The 15,469-nt window shown below is 33.9% G+C and overlaps 1 protein-coding gene and 1 long non-coding RNA gene across 5 annotated transcripts; one reads left to right on the top strand and one right to left on the bottom strand.

Annotated features, from left to right (window-relative positions):
- The first annotated feature begins 5,640 nt into the window (after positions 1–5,640).
- On the top strand, positions 5,641–8,952 carry LOC130895408 (uncharacterized). 4 transcript variants are annotated; one of them, XM_057802661.1, is made up of 4 exons: positions 5,641–6,214; positions 6,270–6,416; positions 6,473–6,635; positions 6,693–8,462. In XM_057802661.1, exons 1-4 carry the CDS (start codon positions 6,185–6,187, stop codon positions 6,788–6,790), a joined length of 438 nt encoding a protein of 145 aa, XP_057658644.1. In that variant the 5' UTR covers positions 5,641–6,184; the 3' UTR covers positions 6,791–8,462. The 4 variants fall into 4 exon arrangements, with proteins under 4 accessions (XP_057658644.1, XP_057658642.1, XP_057658641.1 ...); XM_057802659.1 differs by having other exon boundaries at positions 5,641–6,416; positions 6,693–8,952; XM_057802658.1 differs by having other exon boundaries at positions 5,641–6,635; positions 6,693–8,952.
- A 799-nt stretch (positions 8,953–9,751) lies between these two features.
- LOC130895216 (uncharacterized) lies at positions 9,752–13,327 on the bottom strand. Its single transcript, XR_009059447.1, has 2 exons — positions 13,210–13,327; positions 9,752–12,598 (listed from the first exon to the last, which is right to left on the bottom strand). It is a non-coding gene; the product is annotated as an uncharacterized LOC130895216 (long non-coding RNA).
- Between the last annotated feature and the right edge of the window lie 2,142 nt (positions 13,328–15,469).

Below are 15,469 nucleotides of genomic sequence, written 5' to 3'. Positions count from 1 at the left end.
ATAGAAGAACTGAAGAAAATAGAAAAAAATTTGGCAATAAAGTAGAAAATCTATGAAGGAGACAAGAAGATGTATAAGGAAAACAGAGGGACCAGCTAGAAAATATCCAACGGAATATAACACAGAATATGAAGAAAAGTATAGAAGATAAATTGGAAAAAATCAAGGACGATATTATAAGTCGAACGCAAAATAAAATAGGAGATTATTACAGAGCGATCATAAAAACCAAAAAAGAAATAGAAAGATGGAAGAAAATTAGAAATTAGGTTTTATCACCAATATATTGAACTGTAGAATGAAAAGGTGAAAGAATAATTGAGAAGAGTCATTCTTCAATTGTACGGGAAGTATATTATACAAAAAGACATCATCAACACTTTATCATGTACAGTCACTTGACGGTTCTATGTAAAAAAGTTAATAATAGTTATTATTAGCTCTGGAATGGGAAAAGACTGTCGATTCTTTGAAACTACGCAGAATTAGTTATTGTTATTTTTAAAAAGACACAAGTAAATTTTGTGATTTTTGGACAGAATATTTTCAGCAATCGGAACCATTGTACAAATTTAAGTATTTTCCAAGATATTTCATGAAGTCGCACGATAGAACTCTTTCACAAATGGTTGCATACTACTTTGCAAATCGAGTACTTTTTCAATCACCTAAAAACCTCGACTCAATTAAATACTATACAAATACATCGGAAAATCTATTATATGTGTGGTACCATTCTGATGCTGGGATTCTAAGTTTCCAAGAAAAAAAATACAGATATTTTGAATTTAATATCTCTCAAAGATCCACCAAAAAGTTTTTAATTGGTATTAATTGAAAGTTCAGGAACCCACCTTCAAAATGCATGGTAATACTATACGAGGTAGTCGTATTATTAAAGTAACTGTGAGTGGAAGTAAGCTTCCTTGAGCTGTTGACCTAAAGTTTAATCAAACATGTTTAAAATTTTGAGAGGTTGTTTCCACCCCCTCATATAAGGGTGAATTATTATAAATTATATTCGCCCGTACCTTTGATGGACTTTCAATAGTTCTTTATTCATTTCATGTATTTTTTCACCAAAAATACTGTTTAACCGGAAATTAGAGGTAATTTTTACCTTCCAATAGGGAGAGGTACTCAGAGTATCCTCTTAAAAGCTTTTCTGGAAATTATTGTTATTGTGTATTTATCAAGTTTCAAGCTTTCAAGCCTTTTGGGCGGTCTCCTCCATTTGGATAATTAGTTGGAGTTCTTCATGATAATTACTTTTTTTTTAATTTCCTTCTCAAAATTGCACTATTTTCCTATTAAATTATGAGATATTCACGCATAAAAATAAGAATATTACCACCCGTAATTCACCCTTATGATGGATTCTTTGGTATCATATAAGTAATAAAAACATAGTAATATAAAGAAAAAACAGTTCATTTCACTTTGCACTAAAATGTAAAAGATAAAGCCAAAACTTCAGTTCTTGTTAAGCTTATGACACTTTTATATGGAGATTATATCAAAATTTAATAATTCTCATTGACCCAATTGGGGAGAGATTTTCAAATGATCAATTTCTTGAACTAACTGAATTTTATTGAACATATACAAAGAGTTGACTTATTATCTATTGTTTTTCGCCTTTTGGGCCCAATAATGGATTTGATATTCTTTGATTTGAAATCACTTCGACTCGGTAGAAAATCGATATAACACTCAAACATTTTTACTTAAAATGAACGAGTTATCAATTCGATGGTTTTTTCTGTTGAACTGATGGCTCTTTGTCGGTAAAATGACGTAAATGTTATCACAAAATATGTAGAAATAACCACAATTAATCAAATTACTGGTTGAACTGTTAACGAAATATTGTATATATTAATATTTTATCGTTTTAATTTAAACTAATTGGGTGACCATTTTTATTTGATGCCTATTATCATTAAAATATTTCAATATCGGTATAAAAAACCTTGATTTTCTAAAAATTTTTATTTTTATGATAAAACTAATGGTTTTCCATATATCTATGACATAAATTTTGAGCATGAAACTATTTTTTTTTATTTTCAGATAAAATAGCCAATATGTCAACCGAATTGAGAACTCTTTCTCCAAGATCCATTACCAAGCTGAAAATAGAAGAACCACAATCGAGACTCAGTCGCTCTTCGTCATTAGATAAAATAAAGAAATTCAACTCATTTATATGCTCCCAACAATACTATGTGCTTCCAGCATTACTTAATTGGTTAAAATCTTCACAGTCAAACCTGCAAACAGCGACAGAGGGTACAATTCATTTTTTAAGGACAGTTTTTTTAAATGCTTTCTTCAAGTGTTTTACATTTTTTTTCAAAACTAAATTCAATATTGGAAAAATTCAGAATGTTATGAGGGTATGGATATCAATAAAATTAGCGAATTTCTTTGATCCGACATTTCTATTTAGCGCAGGAGTTTATATTGGGTGTTTGATAGTTTTTTTTCAGGTTTTGTTTTCTGTTTACTTAATTTTTTTGATATTTTTACCTCAAGGATTTATTTTTCTTGTGGGATGTATGCTGACCATTCAGTATCTGTGTTATAAAACTATGAATAAGTATATTGTAGGAACAAAGAAACTGGAAAAGAATCAAAAATGATTTTTTTTATAAGTAAGTCAATTCCGATCACTTATATTAAGTGTATATATATATTTTTGAAATTCGAATAAAGACTTTGTAGCTGTATTGGTATCTTTTTATAATAAAGAGTCTATCTAATATGTTGTTTCAATGAGGTTGTATATTTCACCAATATATACATGCGTTTAAAATACAATTTAATATGCTTTAATGAGTGTTTAAATTTATGAAAACCTATTTCAACTTCCTATGTTTAACATAGTGAAATTAAGGCATTAAGCAAATTAAGCTTTTTCATTATTTACATAAAAATAGGATTATTGACAATTTTAAACTTACACTTGATGTCTTAAAAATGGTTATGACCTCCTTTTGCACTAATAACATTTCTTATACGATTAGGCATTGATCTAATCAAGTTAGCTATTGTTTCTTGTGGAAAGATTTATTAGAGGTGATAACAGAAGCCCTTACTCAATTGGGGGTTCTAGATGTATCGGTGTATATTTTATGGAAGTTAGAATACATTGAGAGTTTTAAGTGAAAGTTCTGATATATTATGGAGGCTGACATTTCTACTTGTTAAAGATATTCAAATTTGTGTTAATGATCGGAATTTTAATCAGCCATAGGAAAAGTATATCAATATTTAATTGTAGAATGGGAGGAAACTGCATATCTAGTCTGATATATTTAAAAACTCTGATAAAAGGAATAGCCGATTTTTTTCTGGAATTCGAACGTGCTTTAATATCTGTTTGCAACTGTGATATTCTAGTTTTAATGTTTATGGTTGCTCATTATAATACTATAATGGCATATGATGAGGTTAGGTATTGTCGTCTTTCAGCTAATAACAGCTCTCCTAGTTCTACTTGTAACCATTTGATGGGAGATGTTCTGTAAGTTCCAGTAATTATGTGTGAGGCTTGATTGGCAGGGCCGCCCCGAGGGCAGGGCGGGCGCCGCGGCAGCGGCACTGTGTAAAGGAAATACTTCCTGCAATCTTGTTTATCGTGGGTGCACAAATATATTCTGCGGAAATATTCTTGTGTCCGCTAACTAACTTTTCTTACAATGTTGATTTATTTCTTCGTTTATGTATAAAATATTATTCAAAATCAAAATATAATATGCATATACCTGGGCGCCCCTTTGAAATTTCCGAACTATTCTCTGATCCGGAGTTCACTCTCGGAAAAATACCGGTGTTTGATTGCAAAATTTGGAAGTATCTTAATAATTTCCGTCCCGACGCAGTAAGTGAGTCGCTATTATAATACATGCTTCACCTACAATATGTTTTATGCCGTGCTGACCTATTCCGCAAGTAATAGGTATCAAACCGAACTCTTAAGCTAACTCCCCCGGGAAAACTATAGGACTCGTCCGTCCACTCATGATCTAGAGTTGCGCACTGCCGACTAGGCATAAGACTTCGCGCACGCGCGTCCCTACATACACATACGTCACACACTACATAGGAATCGCCATTTCTAATCGTGTGTGCCTGTTGCAATTGTCTTTATACTTGTTTTTTTTTTCGTCTTTTCGAATTATAATTTCTTTTCTGATTCTTACAGTGACACATTATAGTAATTTTCAGCAGTGTGGGTTACAATACCTATAGTGAAGTAATTTACCGCTTATTATTCAGTTAATAGTGCTGTACAGTACAATGTCTAAAAAGCTGTCAAGGGCGCAAAGACGTAAGATAACAATGGACGAGGAGGCTACAACTGAAGCACTGCTTTAAAAAGTGCCAAAGCTGACATCATATTTCGTTCCTAGTTCTTTATCTGTGATGAACGTGAGTTGAACTAATGAACAACCATCAATCCCAGATTAAAATCCTATTGATGAGATTAATGTGAGTGAAGCTGACAAAACATTACCAATTTCTTCTCCTAAAACAACTGTTGACCAAATCAATTCAGATCCATCCTCTTGGCCAGAGTTTATAAATAAAATTCAAAAAGATGAGCTAGTTTTAAAAGGTCCCTTGCCATTAAAGGCTGAAAATAATTATCCAAAAAATGATCAAAAGAGACATTTTTCTAACGATTACCAGTTTCGCTACGTAGAAAATGGAGAAAAAGTTAAACATAAATGGCTAGTATATTCTGAAGGTTCCAACTCAGTCTACTGTTTTTGTTGCTGACTTTTTGAGCCTAACTCAAAATCACAATTTGGGCAAAAGTCAGGTTTTAATGACTGGAAACACCTCTCTGAACGATTAGATTCACAAGAAACTTCACTTGAACATTTTAAATATATTACTATCTGGTTTGAAGCAGAGTTATGGTTAAGTTTTTAAGAATTCCTCTCATCCTTCAGAGAAAAGGGTCTTTTAGACGCAATGATATCCGCTAAGGAAATTGCCGAAGAATTTGAAATTGAACCGGTTGTCACGGCCTAGAAATTGAGGAAGAACTCAAAGCAAACTCAAACATTAGATTAGAATTAGTCCATGTTCACAGTGAAAATAATATTATTAGGATTTAAAATTAATAATATCTATTATTATTAATTGTTTTAAAGTTTTTCAATGATAAATTTATTGCTACATTTGGACCAAGTTATCATGGTTTTTCGGATGGTTTGGTGGGAGGGGGGCGCCATTGAAAATCTCGCCCCGGGCGCCTTCTAACCTCGGGGCGACCCTGTTGATTGGCTATGGTGTTTAAACATTTTAGTATCAGTTTTTTAGCGGAGGCATAAGCGATGGACCCATAATAAATCCTAGATCTTATGACATACCTGTAGATTGAGAGTAAAGTCTCTTGGTCAGATCCCCAGTCCTTGTTTGAGAGAACTTTTACTAGGTTTAATCCATTCTGACATCTGACAATAAGGTCCTTAATGTGATCGTTCCAATTTAATTGCGCGTTGAAGATAATTCCCCTTTTCTTTTGTTAGGGGGTTGCTACGCATATAAACGATAAGCCTTGCTCGTTCTTAATTCTATGTCTTAACTATGTTAATATTACAGGCCAACAAATAGTATCCCAAGCAGCACAGTGTCGTTATAATGACGTCAATTATTGGACATTATTAGTCGGCGACGTCGTAGACCAATAAGCGACGTCCATATGACGTGACATTTCAGATGTCATTTTGACGTCGTCTAGAGACGTCTTTCGTACGTTTGTTTTCGGTCGTTTTAAGTGCTTTTTAATCAACTATAAAAAAAATTAGAACGAAAGTTTATTACAAAAACTAAGCCCTATACGTGCTTTATAAAAAATTGTACATTTTAAATTGTTGTTTACCTAAAATTTGGATATAAATATAAATTCATTAATTAGCAATGAAAATACTAAACTGACGTTTTAAGTGGAAATGCAATTTGAATTTAAAGATGAAGTGAGAATGTTGTAATTAACAATTATTTAACTATTTTATTAGTAGGAAACAATTATTTTTAGCATCGATTCCTGTCGAGGCTGTCGACCAAGATTTAATTTTGGCGCGTTTTTAATCGAAATGCCACGATACGATACGAGACGTGCAGGCGCATGCGTGCTGGACTGCTGGTGTGAACGCGTGTGCGCGTAATGGCGGACGGCAGCAAAAAGTTGTTTGGCGTATGTAATCACTTTATTGAAGACCATTAGAGAACAGAACAATCAAATTTTGCAGTGGATCCGAAAACAAGATCGCAGTGGCAATCACGCCAGTAATACAGATTTACCAGATGATATAGGCGTACAGTTTCCTTTGAATTCTCAAGAGGATATTACCAAATTGGAAACATACCTGAGTGAAAAAAATAATTGCCTGGCTTTGGTGGGTGTTCTGTACCACTTAATATGTATTTTACAATTTAAATTATGTGATTCCAGTCGGCATATCTATCGACTTTTGGAGGGAGAGATTTTACTGGACATACAAACCGGATTTTAAATTTTTTGTTCACTTATTCTCTTGCAACTAATTGGAATTTTTGTGGCAAACGAGGTGAGAAAAAGGCTTTTAAAAACTTAAACGTAAAGGATGTGATTATTGGTAAGTGTTTTCACTTGTAGGTGCATACTTATTATTAATCTGAAACAACATTTTTAGGTGCTGTAAGAAAAAGCTCCCCTCTAGTCAGTCAGAAAGAAATAGAAGATACCATCAAGGTGTGGTTGAAACATGCACCAGAGAAATTGAAAAAGTAGCAGCATGGCAACCCGTAAGAAAAAAAGTGTTGTTAGTCAAAGACAACTCTACAGAAGGGTGGCAGAAGCAAATTTAGCACCTGTGAGTCAGAATTGTTATAATACATCTTTAATAGTTAATAATGATTCCAATGAATCATCAAATTCCGTTTTTTTTGCTGATTCAATGTGTGAAAGTGAAAATGACACCTGTTCCTCAAGAGATTTAGATTTTAATGTAAACTCGCCTAATGAAAATTTGCTCTTCAATGATGCGACGTTATACAACCATTTGACTTCCTATTCCAGTAACGTGCCCCCTAACGATTTATTTCCTAATGAACCGCCGCCTAGCGATTTGCATTCGAAATTGTCAAACTGGGCAGCTTCAAGGTACGTTCGACGTACAGTAGTTACTCATCTTTTGCATATCTTGCATCCATACCATAATGAGTTACCGTTAGACAGTCGAACGCTGCTGAAAACGCCCAGAGAAACGAAAACAAAATCGTTGTTAAATGGCGAATATTGTCATTTTGGACTTGTTAACGCTTTAAAATTAAAGTTATTGTCAGTGCCTAATATTTCTCAGTACAGCATTATCAACATTTCATTTAATGTAGATGGACTGCCCATTTATAGAAATGGTCAGAAACATGATCTCTGGCCCATTTTAGCACTTGTAAAAAATTTTAAGAGTGAGCCGTTTGTTGTTGGTTCTTTTTTAGGAAGTGGCAAACCAAATTTATTGTCAGCATTTTTAGAAGATTTTTTAATTGAGTTATCGAACTTACTTACCACGGGCATTGAAATTAATAATAATATCCATGAAGTAAAATTTCACAGCTTTGTTTGCGATGCTCCTGCGCGCGCATATCTGAAATGTGTGAAGACCCATTCAGGGTATAGTTCCTGTGAAGGTGCGACAACTCTGGAGAACACTTGGGACGTGTCATTTTCAAAAATTTACCTTTTAACAAGAGAGACAACGAATCTTTTTGGACTAAAATTGATGTATCTCATCATCATGGAGAATCTCCTCTAATAGCTCTTCCTATAGATTTGATCTATGTCTTTTCTTTAGACTATATGCACCTAGTTTGTCTAGGTGTAATGAAAAAACTTTTGCGTATTTGGACAGGACGCGCAAGCCGAGCCAAAATGAGCTCTACTGCATTTCAAAATGTATCTGAAAAAATTGTTTTTCTCAGTAAATGTATTCCAGTAGAATTCAATCGGAAAGGGCGCAGTTTGTCTCAGTTGGCAGATTGGAAAGCAACGGAATTTCGAACATTTTTACTGTATATTGGGCCAGTTGCTTTGTATGGGAATGTCGATTTGGCAATATATGAGCATTTTTTGCTATTTCATTGTTCAATTATGATACTTATTTCTAAACGCCATATTGAAAAATTCGGAGTTCCATTTGCGCGCCAACTTTTGCATTTATTCGTAACGCACAGTAAAAAGATCTACGGATTAGAGTTCTTAGTTTACAATGTACATTTCTTATTACATTTGGCAGATGACGTTGAAAATTTCGGGCCACTAGACAATTCGTCAGCATTTCCATTTGAAAATTATCTCCACCATTTAAAATCGTTAGTTCAGTCTCCGAATAAACCGTTACAACAGATTAATAGACGCTTAAAAGAAATTGAAATGACAGTGTACGAAAAACATGACTCTACTTCACCTGATGATGAACACTTCTGTAAATGTGAAATGTCCCATTTCTTAGGACCAACGCCAAATTTCTCTTGCAAGCAGTATAAAAAGCTTCATTATAAAGATTTTATTTTTTCTATTGCATCATATTCAGAAGCAAATTGTTTTTGTCTTACCTTAGAAGGACTGGTTTTCAAAATAGAAAATATAGTAGTGGATAATAATGGAGCAGTTTTTATATTAGGTAGGAGGTTTCAGGATTACCGTTCATTTTACAAATACCCTGTCGACTCAAAAGAATTCTATGTTTATCGCATCCAAAATTTATCAGAGTATATCGAGTTATTGCACTGCCACAAAGTTTTTTCGAAATGTATTGTTTTTCCTTTCAAGCAGGAATGGTTGTCATTTTCATTATTGCATCATTAGTAATTCCTTATTTCAACTTTTATGTTCTATAAGTGTAATAGTATGTAGTTTTTTAAGATTTTGTAATAAACTGGTATTAATTTGAACGCATTTTTTTATATTTTTGATCCTACTTATACGTCATTTGTCAAAAGTAAGTACGTCATTTTGACGTCTCACCAGCCGGACTAGGTACGTCATTAGTTGACGTCTGTAGGATGTGACATTAACCCGTCATAATCACGTCATTTTAGACGTCTTTTTAGACGTCCCCATTGGTCGCCAATGGCCTATAATTGACGTCATAGTAACGACACTGTGCTGCTTGGGATATTATATTATAAGGGATTAAAAGTGCATATTTTTTACGAGCAAAATTTGCAGTTGCGAGGCGGAGCGCAGCGCAGTCGAGTGAATGCAAAATTGCGAGTAAAAATAGGTACTTTTAGTCCGTATGATATATACTATTTTTTCTCCAACCATGTCACAAGTAAAATAAAGTTAGCTTTATTCAAAAATCGTTAATAAAATAGTAATAAATCTGAGCACCTATTAATTATAACAGCGATAGCAAGCGGTAGTCATGGATATCTGGTATTGTTGGTATCGTAAGGTATAGCAATATCGATTGTCAAGTAGACGTACTAATCATATAATTTTTGTAGTAGTTTAGTAGTACTTTTAGTCCTAGAATTAAAAGTACCATTTTTAATCCTAGGATTAAAAGTACCGTTTTTAATCCTAGGATTAAAAGTGTTGCTAAGCAACGAGCAAATTTTTGTACGGTATGGGAATTGATGGCTTTTGCACCTGAAAATAGTACAAAAATTTGATGGTTGGAGAAAAAAACTTTTTTTATTTTAATACCTGATCTTTCAATGAAACACTATGTTACATCATAAAAATGGTTTGTATTTACAGTGTGATGTAGTGAGATAATACAGGTTTTACTTATCAACTGGAATTTGTCTATATTTTCTTTTCATTTTTTCTTTGAAACTTCTTGTGACACTTTTTCTGTGATAATTCGATTGATGAACTTTCCGGTGAAGTGACCAACATTATTCCCCCATAATGCATGCAAGGGTAAGAAGCAAGGGTAGAAGCATCGCGTTCGCTTTGAAAACGATGTAGACTTCTTAAACCGAATTGTTACTATGGATGAGACTTGGTTTAATTTCTAAATCCAGAAACAAAGCAACATGGAATGGCGACGTTCAGGTTCTCCTAGATCCAAAAATCTGCTGGAAAAGTTCTTGCTTCAGTTTTTTGGGATTGCCATGGAGTAATCATTATTGATTTTTTGGATAAGGGTAGAATAATAACTGAAACTAGAAAAGACGCGGAAAGCTATCCAAAGGTTTTTTTGTTTTTGCAGGATAACGCCCCTGTACACAAATCTCATGTTACCATGCAAAAAATTCGTGATTTAAGGTTTTAATTACTAGAACACCCCCCTTATTCACCAGATTTGGCTCCGTCCGACTATCATTTCTTTCCTTAAGTGAAAAATTTAAAAGGTCGTAAATTTTCTTCTATCGAGGAGGTAATAAAAGCTGTGGAGGTCTGGTTTGCAAAGAAAGAAGAAACACTTAAGAGGAGAATATGTTTAGTAGTAATATATTTTGGCATTGGAACGGTAAACTTGATCAAAAAATGAAATGTTAAACATGTGCTGAGAAAAAGATAATGAAATGCTAAACATTTCAACAATAAGATGAGAACATTTACAATAATTTTCAAAAAAAAATATAATAACTATGTGTGATATTCGCTACCATACTTCTGGGTTATAAATAGATAAATAGACTTTTATCCCCCTATTTTTTACGCCACCGGAGAAAAAATTTTTTATAATTTTGTTTTAAATTGCTTGATTATTTTTAGTTAAAAAACTAATAACCTTTTATGGGGCTGAAATGAAAAGGTAGATAAGTATAATCATGCAAAAATCTAAATGAAAAACAAAAATCTTTGAATTAATCAGTAGCACTGTCGAATCTGATTCGCAAATTATAATTATTGCCAGATAAGTCTGGAAAACCAGAATGTTGATCTGAAGAATCATTATCGGGAAGATTTTCATCTACGTCAATAATAAATCTGCCAGTTACCTAGGTCATTACCAGAAACATCTTTTAATTTATAAATTAATTTAGAAATAACTTTGTTGACAATACAAGGAATATATTTAGGAGCACATTTAGCTGAAAAATTATTAGATTTGGATAAAATAACATAATTATAAAATAAAAGAAATCTCTCTATCGGAAATTGTAATGTTTTGCATTTTTTTTCTAACTTCGACAAAAAGTTTAGGAAGGGTTTGAATTTCTCTCTAAATGTGAAACACTACTGATTTCAGAGCCCTATACCTGAAAATGTATGAAATATACGAAGATCTCTGGCAACTACAGCCATCCCACATACCAGCTGTAAACACAAAGTTCCACAGTATCACAGTAAGAAAGGGGGACACAATAGATTCTATGAGCTGCAGTGTATATGAACCCCAATATCTACATACATACAAGTTGCAAAGCATAAAGTAAAGTAGGCCCTACATTATCAAGCGGCTTGATCAAATGCTTGCGGGTCCTATTGATGGGCGCTTCAAGCGTGCTTCAATCAACACATCAATATTTTGATCAAAACTCTCAGTCGAAGCTTAGAAGAGGAGGAGTGTGGAGCGTATAAAGGTATCAAAAGTAGATTTGGGCTTCCTGACCTTAACATTGGTTGCTGTGAAGGGGAGAAACTACAAAAAAAAGGTGGTAGTCTAAGGTCTGGTATAAAATGAGGAACCGCTTCACTCATCAACATCTTAACTTTTTTAGTGGTTAGGAACCAGAGAGTTATAGGAATTTTCTTCGCATGGACCAAGAAAGTTTCTGCCAAGACATCGAGAAGATGGATACGAGAATGCGTGAGACGATTCCTGCAAATCAGAGATTGTCACGTTGAGGTACCTAGCATCTGGCATGGATTTAGAAAACCTGAAATTCACGCGTGTCATTTCTCCGCAGACTCTGGAGCTCATCATAATGGAAACTAGCTCTGCAATTATCAAGGCATTGAAGGAAAACATCCAGGTAAGAAATTATTGCCCAATTAAATCTCTTTATATTTCAAGAAAAAAAAATAATTACACTTCACTGATAATACAGATATCGCACAGGTAATGTGCATTATTGCTGAACTGAAAAGATTAGGGCACAAGTTTACATTGAGGTAAATGAGGAGAAGAACGTAGCAGCATTATCTTTATCAGACTTTTCGTGATATTGCTCTGGGTATGAAGGGATTTCACTTGGATGCGAAATGTACAGCGTCTGTCCTGGGTTGGAGTATCTTACCAACTATTTATTGAAGAAGATGACGATGAAGGTAGCGAGGGTGACCAACGAAAAGGGAGGGATCAGAAACGCACTCTTTCCCTTGTTAAATTGTCCATTTCTGCTTAAAAAAGCGTGTAATTTATAATTTTTTCGGCGAAGTGTCGTTGGTCTGGAGTTATCTTTTTTAATTTCATAGCCCATCCCTTAGCCAAAGTATCTCCTTCAGTTTCATGTCGCTTGAAATATTCATTCGCTAGTCCCACTAATTGATCAGTGTTATTAGGCCCGCCTTCCTTTTTTTACCCGTCTTTACAGGGATGGCTGGTTTCGGAGTTAGGGGTGTAACTACGTCATAAGGAGACCCTACACTTTCGAAACTGAGTTGTGATTGCGAGTGTTCATCCGGAGTCGGTTGCTGTAACAAAAAATAAAATACAGTGAATGAAAGAAAATTATAAATTTCTTATGTGGGAGCAAATAGACTAGTGTCAGATGGTGGTGTGTTGAAGAACACATTATTTTGGCACAAGTTGTCTGCTGCTTGACATGCCTGGTCTTCGTGAGTTATCAGACACTCCTAATGAAAAATTTCCGCATGTCTTCATTGGAAATGAAGCTGCTTCGACGAACGAGAAAACTATTTTCAACTATAGACTCTCCCGAGCCAGAAAAGTTGTTGAAAATGCATTTGATACATTAACGAAGAGTTTCAAAATATTTCAAAATGCCATTAAATTTGAACTACCGAAAGCTATGAAAATTGTAATGGCATGTTGCCATTTGCACAACTACTTGTGCTCAAAAAACAGAGCCAAATATTTGCAACCTCGGGATATTGGCAGAGACGATATTATGTCTGGTGCTGTAGAACCTAGGTCAGGGAGGCAAGAAATTCAAGAGATGGCACAATTTCAAAGAACCAAAGACAATTCTACAGTAAATGCAAAAAGAATATTGCCTTGTGTAACATTACTCGTGATATACAATAATTATAGGTACTGTGAAAAATTAAAATAAAATTCTTACTTCAGAAGTTTCGGTTTGTGCGATTTCCAACTGGTCTTTTATGAAGTGCATGTCATTGTAATACCAAAGCAAAGGTTCATGGAAGCTGTCTGTAGACACTGACTTTTTTACCCTCGATGGCCTTGACTCCTTTTTGAAGTTTTTTCTGAGAACATTAATTTTTTGTTTCATTTGTATCACACTAAAATCGGATTTTATCTTTTTCAATTACCTCACAATTTTTTCTAGCGCCGCACTTTTTTAATTTCTATTAAAATAATCCTTGCTCTTCATTTTCCACAATTTTGGACTATCGCGATTTAATTCAATAAACAAACTGAAAAATTCCCGCTCCGAGTTTTCACGAACCTCGCTTTCCGAAGTGGAGCGCTTGACTGACGCTATGATTGATGGAAATTGCCCTAGACTATCAAGCGGCTTGATTCATTCAAACTTTTTATCAATCACGGTCAATGCTTGCTTCAAGCTTCAAACGCGTTTCTCAACTATCAATCACGCTTGATATATAAATTTGCTCAAGCCGCTTGATAGTATAGACTCTAGAGTCTACTTAATACAATATTGTCTACATAGCATTCGAACGTTAAAAATCGATATTTCCCATTAAAATATAAAAATCTTTCTTTCATATCTACTTATACTGCATTAGTTTGAATATTGCCGACAAATCCCGAGAAAAACAGAAAAACCCTCTTCAAAATGTAGCATTTCAAATCACAAATTTTGATCTCGCTCTTTCGCTTTTTCCAAATTCTATTCAAAGAATGCCATTCAGACCAAAAAATGTCGCGTCTACTTTTGAAAAACTAATCTCTTTTGTATACTATCATCAATTTCCAGAATTTAAAATTTCCTGGAAATCTCTAATTTGTCGTAAACAAACAAAAAAACTTCTTAGAAATTGTTTGTATAGGAGCAGTCACAACATAATGTTTGCAGGTAAAAAAGTAGCTGCCACAAAAGCAATGAATAACTAGCGCATTTACCTAACTTTAGCTTCGATTAAAATATTACAACAGGACAGGCTCCACGATGTATATCAGTGGGAGAGCTCGTAACATTCCCCCTCTTCAGAAGACAATAGAAATGGGAATAAAAATTTAGAAAAACAATCTTGTAACGTAAGGAATAAGGATAGACATGGAAGATAGGAATCTGCTAAAACAAGCAGCAGCGAAAATTATAAATGTAAAATAAAGTATACGATTTTACGTAGAAATAAAAATCATTTTTACAATAATATAAATGTTGATAATTACCAAAATGTCATTTAAAACTATGAGAAGTAAATTGAAAGGAAATGACAGAGAGGTTTAGAAACATTAGTGGATGTAGTACCATAAATCAAGTTTTAGTAATTCTTTAGGTGAATAATTTGAGACAGGAGCATAACGAATCAAATGATAAAGTTAGAAGAGTTTGTATTCTATTTCAAACTACGAGAGTTGTACGAAAAGTCGGTGAAGGAAATCCCAGAACTTATAATGAAAGTAAAGTATTACCATCAAGTAAGAAGCCAGACTTAAATTCAACAACCACCAAACAATGAAAGAATAATTCGTGAGATTGAATAGGAGAGAGTAATTCAACCATCTATTAGTCCACGGATGTATCTAGTAGTGCTCGTCAAGAAAAAGGATGGAACTACGATATTCAGGGTAGACTATCGTCAGTCCCGTAGACATTTATCTTTTGCCTCGAATTGATACTAGAAACTTTAGCTGACAGTAATGTGTTTTCTAGGTTAGAATTGAGCTCTGGATATTGGCAAGTAGAAACGGTCCCAGAAAATAAGGATAATATTATTTTTGTCACAGGAACTACACTTTGGCAAATCGACGTCATGCGTTTCGTGATATTTGAAAGAATTATAAAAAACGTCTTGAGAAGGTTACGTTAGAATACATACCTAGACTATTTGGATGACATCGTAGTACTAGAGAAAACATTTGAAGAATATCTGGAGAATTTAGAAGACGTATTCAAACGACTCAAGTTAAGCCCGGAGGTCTAAAACCGAGTCTATCTAGATCATATAGTGGTTTGTTGGTTCCTATACCAGTTGACTGGGAATTTATAGATTTATTTGTGTATATCTTGTTGGTTTATTGATGCAATATCCGTAGCAAAAGTGCTTTCATCCTCCTTTCAACTTAATTTTTGTTTCATTTATATATTTTTCCAGTTATTTTGTTATTTATTGACAGTGCATTTCTCATGGCTTCTTTTGCTAGATTGTCTATATGCTATATGCTGAGTA

Source organism: Diorhabda carinulata, chromosome 6 (genome assembly GCF_026250575.1).
Source record: "Diorhabda carinulata isolate Delta chromosome 6, icDioCari1.1, whole genome shotgun sequence".
Taxonomy (NCBI): Eukaryota; Metazoa; Arthropoda; class Insecta; order Coleoptera; family Chrysomelidae; genus Diorhabda; species Diorhabda carinulata.
Note: the sequence above shows the minus strand (reverse complement) of the source record. Positions and strands in the feature narration are given on the sequence as shown.